The 5,157-nt window shown below is 46.9% G+C and overlaps 1 protein-coding gene across 1 annotated transcript; it reads right to left on the bottom strand.

Annotated features, from left to right (window-relative positions):
• Nucleotides 1-2,171: 2,171 nt before the first annotated feature.
• LOC103722531 (fructose-1,6-bisphosphatase, chloroplastic) lies at nucleotides 2,172-4,092 on the bottom strand. The gene is made up of 4 exons (XM_008813115.3): nucleotides 3,555-4,092; nucleotides 3,223-3,447; nucleotides 2,623-3,129; nucleotides 2,172-2,522 (listed from the first exon to the last, which is right to left on the bottom strand). The coding sequence occupies exons 1-4, from the start codon at nucleotides 3,990-3,992 to the stop codon at nucleotides 2,451-2,453; spliced, it is 1,242 nt and encodes a 413-aa protein (XP_008811337.2). The 5' UTR covers nucleotides 3,993-4,092; the 3' UTR covers nucleotides 2,172-2,450.
• Nucleotides 4,093-5,157: the final 1,065 nt, after the last annotated feature.

Here is a 5,157-nt window from a genome sequence, read left to right as displayed (position 1 = left end):
GAAAGTTAATTTATTGATTTTTAAAATCCGCGTGACTATAGTCTAGGCCCCACCAATGGGATGATACGTTGGCCCTGTCGACTTGTACTGAGGAACTAGTTCCGATACCACGACCACCGGTGATAGAATAGTGGCGGCACAGGGGTGCGTTTTGCTCTTCGGAGCGGCTCGGTGGAGTGTGAGTTTGGCACCAAGGGGTGCGGCACAGTGGTGCGTTGGCTCAGTGGAGCGGCTCTTCGGAGAGTTGTATTGGCACTTCGGTGTAACCATACCACTGGGTGATGTGGCCGTAGTCATGTGGTTAAGTTATTTTGAGTCTCGGATCGGATTTACGGATTATCGTGTGGATCTTTAGATTCATGAGTTTTAGCTGCTTTCTTACATACATCATGACATGTTATATGATGACTTTATTGCATGATGTTGCCTACTGAGCTGTTAACTCACTCCTATTATTTACATTTTTGCAGGTGATGACATATGATTATAGGGATTACGGGATGGAGTGATCATGATGTATTTAGCTAGTAGATTTTGACTTTTCTTTTGACTTATGTATATATATATGGACATTTGATATGAAAACTGGAATTTATCTTTAATTAGTTATTGATGGTTGATCTGATTTATCTGCCTTGCGTGCCTGCGGGGTCCGCCCTGCAGGTGCGCGGCGTCTGCTCGCGCCCCGGGCCCCGGGTTCGGGGCGCGACACCTTTCCCCACCGAATTTGTTCAGTTAGTGTTCTCAACTATTGTTTTGCCAATGCAGGATGTTCTACAATGGAAGATTACAGAGCCAAGAAGAAAACCAGGAAGGCATTATAGAGAAGAGAAGAACTCGGGGAGATTGTGAGCAGTAGATGCTTTGAAACAAGCTGGAATACAAACCAGGAGATCAAGAGACAACTCTAGCTGCCCAGAAGCAACAGCTAAGTTCGGCATCTATGTCGGGCTCTCTTGGACAGACAAGAAGCTTCGTTTCAAATTTCTTTGCTATCTATCACAAAAGCAGCCTTTTAAACATTTGCTCTGATACCATTAGTAGAACTAACTCCTTCCGCAAGAACCTGCAATGTGAATTAAACCAGAAGAAGCTTTTCCACCTTCTGGAGCTGATGTAGATCAAGATGATATGCTGCATCCATGAGAGAGAGAGAGAGGGGGAGACAGAGGAGGGAAGGACATCAATGGGGATCTGGAGGCTGCATCATGAGAGAAACAGGGAGGAGGGAAGGGTCGGATTTGGGGGCTGCATTAATGAGAGAGAGAGGAGGGAGAGGTGAGAGGGAGAGAGAGAGGCATAGACAAAGGAAAAAAAAGTAAATGAGGAGGGATTCATATCCGGGAAGAGCGGATCGAGCGATTTGATCGGCGCTATCATAGATGAAGAGAGAGGGTCGAAGAAGAGAAGGCTGGGCACTGGCCAGAGATGGCCGAGATGCGCCGAGATCTGCAGAGAGGAGAGGAGAGAGAGGAAAAAGAGGAGAGAGAGCAGAGGGGAGGGAGGGAGAGGGTGGGGGTCAGGTGGCCGGGAGATGGGGGCCAGATCAGCCGGGCGAGGGATCGCCTTCACAGGATGGGGGGAGAGGGAGAGAAGGGGAAGGGAGAGAAAGAGGATGTTGAAGAGAGAAGGGGATTCGGCGGCTGGTCAACGGGCAGATCCAGTTGGCGATGACAAGATGCATGTGACCATTAATGGTGCCGAGAACAAGAAGAGGGAGGAAGTTAGGAAGAAAACGAGAAGAGGAGAGGTAGAAAAGAGAGAAGAGAGGGGAGATAGAGAGAGAGAGAGGAATGGAGAGGGGCCCGGTGGCCGGCCCGCCACCGGAGATGTTGTACCGGCGTGGGAGATCGAGCTTCGCTGGGAGATGTTGGAGAGGCTTCGCTTCGCTAATTAACATCCCTTTCACCACTTGCACCACTTGTTTGTTTGCATTGATATTGATGTGCAGGCTGTGCCCTGATCTCTTCTCTTTTTCAGACTTCCGGGTCTTTGAAAATTGATCATTCAAATCGAGAGTATTAACTTTCACCTCCATGATTATTTGGATGATGATCCCATGAGATTGTTTCCATTGCAAATTATTATAACATGTTGTGGGGTGTTGTTCTGTGTGGATTGTAAATGGAGTAAAGAGGCTCTTCACGTTAAACAGCATACACGAAGTGAGATTGCATGACTCGAAACAATTGAAACATTATAATTCAATGGCATTTTGGCAGCGCCGTCGAAAATGAACACAGTAAGAGTGCCCATGTGTTTCAGCAACAACATTCGAGCATGGCGGATGTAACCGGTGGCTTTTGCTTTGCAAAGACAGTACTCAAGACTTGTTAACATCTGCAGAACTAGTTTCAAAAGTCTCTTGGAGAACAGACCATTCGTCACCTGGTTAGGCCGAGGTGAACATTGATCGCTTGGGAAGGAATTCAGAATTCGTGCATGAATGCTCATGCCAAGAACTTCTCCAGCTTCTCCACTTCTTCCACGCTTCCAATGAATAGTGGAACTCTCTGATGAATCTGCCAAGCTCATGACGGCAAAAGGAATGTAAAAAAAAAAAAAGAAAAGGGAAAAAGGGAAAAAGTAGTGGAACACATGAGATTAGAATATGAGAGTCACCTCTTGGGGTTCGATGTCGAGAATCCTCTGGTGGCCGTCGGATCCCTTCCCACCGGCCTGTTCCACGAGAAAGCTCATGGGAGCGCACTCGTAGAGAAGCCTCAGCTTGCCGTTCTTGCTCTTCTTATCCCGCGGGTAGCCGTAGATCCCGCCGTAAAGCATCGTGCGGTGGAAGTCGCCCACCAGGCTCCCGATGTATCGCGCGGAGTAGGGCTTGCCGGTGGGTCCGGGGTCCTTGAGGCTGTCCATGTACCGCCGCAGCTTGTCGTCCCACAGCAGGTAGTTGCCCTCGTTGAAGGCGTAGATCTTGCCCGCCCGCGGTATCTTCACCTCCTCCTGGGTCAGCACGAACTCCCCGTACATGGGGTCCAGCGTGAACACATACGCCCCTTTCCCCACCGTCAAAACGAATATGATCGAGCTCGAGTACATGCAGTAGCCCGCGGCCAAGAGGTTGCTCCCGGGCTGGCACACGCTCACCACGCACTTCTGCTCCCCTTGACCTAGCTGCCACAGCACGTGCCAATATCAGCTAGAGTTGAATTCTACTACCGTTAACAGAAGTGCAGCGTGCAACCGGGACGGTCGAGATGATCCTACGGTGGAGCCGTCCCCCGCGTCGGCGAGGCACTCGTCGTTGGGGCTGTAGATTCCGAAGATGGAGCCCGTGGAGACGCCGGCGTCGATGTTGGAGGATCCATCCAGAGGGTCGAAGACGACGATGTAGTTCCCGGAGTAGCTCTCTTCGACGGCGACCGGCACGTCCTCCTCCTCTGATGCGATGATGCCCGTCCGTCCGCTGGACCTCAGGCAATTCGAGAACACCTGTTACTTTGTCATCATCGTGGCTTCAGAATTAGCTTGATGATGGAAAACAGATAGCCTCTGATCATTAATTATTAGCATGGGAATGAATAATAATACACCCCGACCTCATTGGAGACCACGTCCAGCTTCTTCTGGTCTTCTCCCTGGACGTTGACGGCGCCCTGGACTCCGGTAAGGTTGGAGATATTGGCCCTCTGTACCAGGGAGGCGATCTGCTTGCAGGCCATGGAGATGCTGGAGAGGACGATGGTCAACTCGGAGTCGATGTTGCCGACCTGCTCTTGCTTCAGTAGCCAGGTGGTTAGCGTTTGGAGCTCGAAGCTGCTCTTCTTCTTGGTCTCCACCTCCGTCGCCGTGGTGTCCACTGCGGCGCACTCGATGCCCGCCCAGCCATGCCGCTGCGGTCCTTGCTTGGCAGAAAAAATGGTCCTCTGGTGGCCGGGGAGGTTCAGATGGAAGGGTGAGAGACGCGAGAAGGAGCGGGTTGATGATCCTCCGGAGAGGAGTAGCTGGGACGCAGCAGAGATTGTGGCTACAGCCATCACTCCGGTTCTGCTTGTGAATTTAGAGGAGAGGGTTCGTGACGCTGTCCTCTTGATTCGCTTCCCACGTTTCGGTCCAGATTTCTGCCATCCATTGCTTGGGTGTAACCGGGAAGTATGGATGAGGCGCTGCGGCAAGTTGGAATTGTGAGGATGGCATTGCTTCCACTTCCAGTGGGGTCCGCTTATCCTCGGCCCTCAACCTTTCTCTGGATTTGGCTTTAGTCGGATATTCTGCTTCGGTTGGTTATGCTGCAATGGAATGAAACTTTTAAAAAAAAATAAATCTGGTCTCTCTCCATAATATAATATAATATAATATAATATAACATAATATAATATAATATGATGTAATGTAATGTAATGTAATATAATATAATAAAATATCATATCATGTCATGTCATGTCATAATTTTTTCCATAAAACTACAAAAAATAAAAAATCAGTATAGCTATTAATATAATATAACAAATATAATATGATATAATATAATATAATATTATACGATGAAATGCATCTATTATTAGTTAATAATTATAATACAATATTTTTATACAAAGCATTACGATTGTTATTTTTACATTTTCATACATTATCACATAGTATAATATTAAATCAATATTATCTTATAATAATAATATATTATAATATTACTTTCATATCTATATAATATAGTGTAAAATATTGTTAATCTATAGTTTATATAATAAGGCCGTAGCTAAAAAAAAACTCTATTTAGTGAAACAGTTTTTTAAGCTTCCCTTATGCACTAGGTAATTCTTGGAAAATATTGGCCTCCGATGGTGAATTTTTGGACCTATAAAAAACTAGGGACTTCAGTAGCCAGGGTGTGGCTGAGACATAAATAAAATTTTGGATGGGTCAAATTTAATGATCTAGTCCCAAGAAATATAAAATTAACCAAATGAATGGACTAGTGCAACAGTAATCTGACCAGGCAATGAGTCGAGTCAATCCAACAGCGTGCACAAAAAGCCTGCATGTTGTACTGACAAAGCCCATGCCTGAAGGAACCTTAGACCGGTCAATAGACGCTTTGCTCGAATCTCCCTTGCGTTGTGAGCTAACGAGTTTGAAACAAGGCAACGCGAGACTTTGATCTAACGGAGGTATTGATATGTAAACAGGTGTATTCCTTCCAGA

This window comes from Phoenix dactylifera, chromosome 13 (genome assembly GCF_009389715.1).
Source record: "Phoenix dactylifera cultivar Barhee BC4 chromosome 13, palm_55x_up_171113_PBpolish2nd_filt_p, whole genome shotgun sequence".
Lineage (NCBI taxonomy): Eukaryota > Viridiplantae > Streptophyta > Magnoliopsida > Arecales > Arecaceae > Phoenix > Phoenix dactylifera.
The sequence above is the reverse complement of the archived record's forward strand: the minus strand, read 5'-3'. Positions and strand labels throughout refer to the sequence as shown.

Bases quoted from the DNA above. Each gene is read 5' to 3' on its own strand.
- LOC103722531 (XM_008813115.3), bottom strand. From the start codon at position 3,992: ATGGCTGTAGCCACAATCTCTGCTGCGTCCCAGCTACTCCTCTCCGGA. The intron at 3,130-3,222 runs GTAGGATCATCT...GTGCTGTGGCAG, and splicing joins ACGCGGGGGACGGCTCCACC to CTAGGTCAAGGGGAGCAGAA. The intron at 2,523-2,622 runs GTGACTCTCATA...TGAGCTTGGCAG, and splicing joins TCGACATCGAACCCCAAGAG to ATTCATCAGAGAGTTCCACT.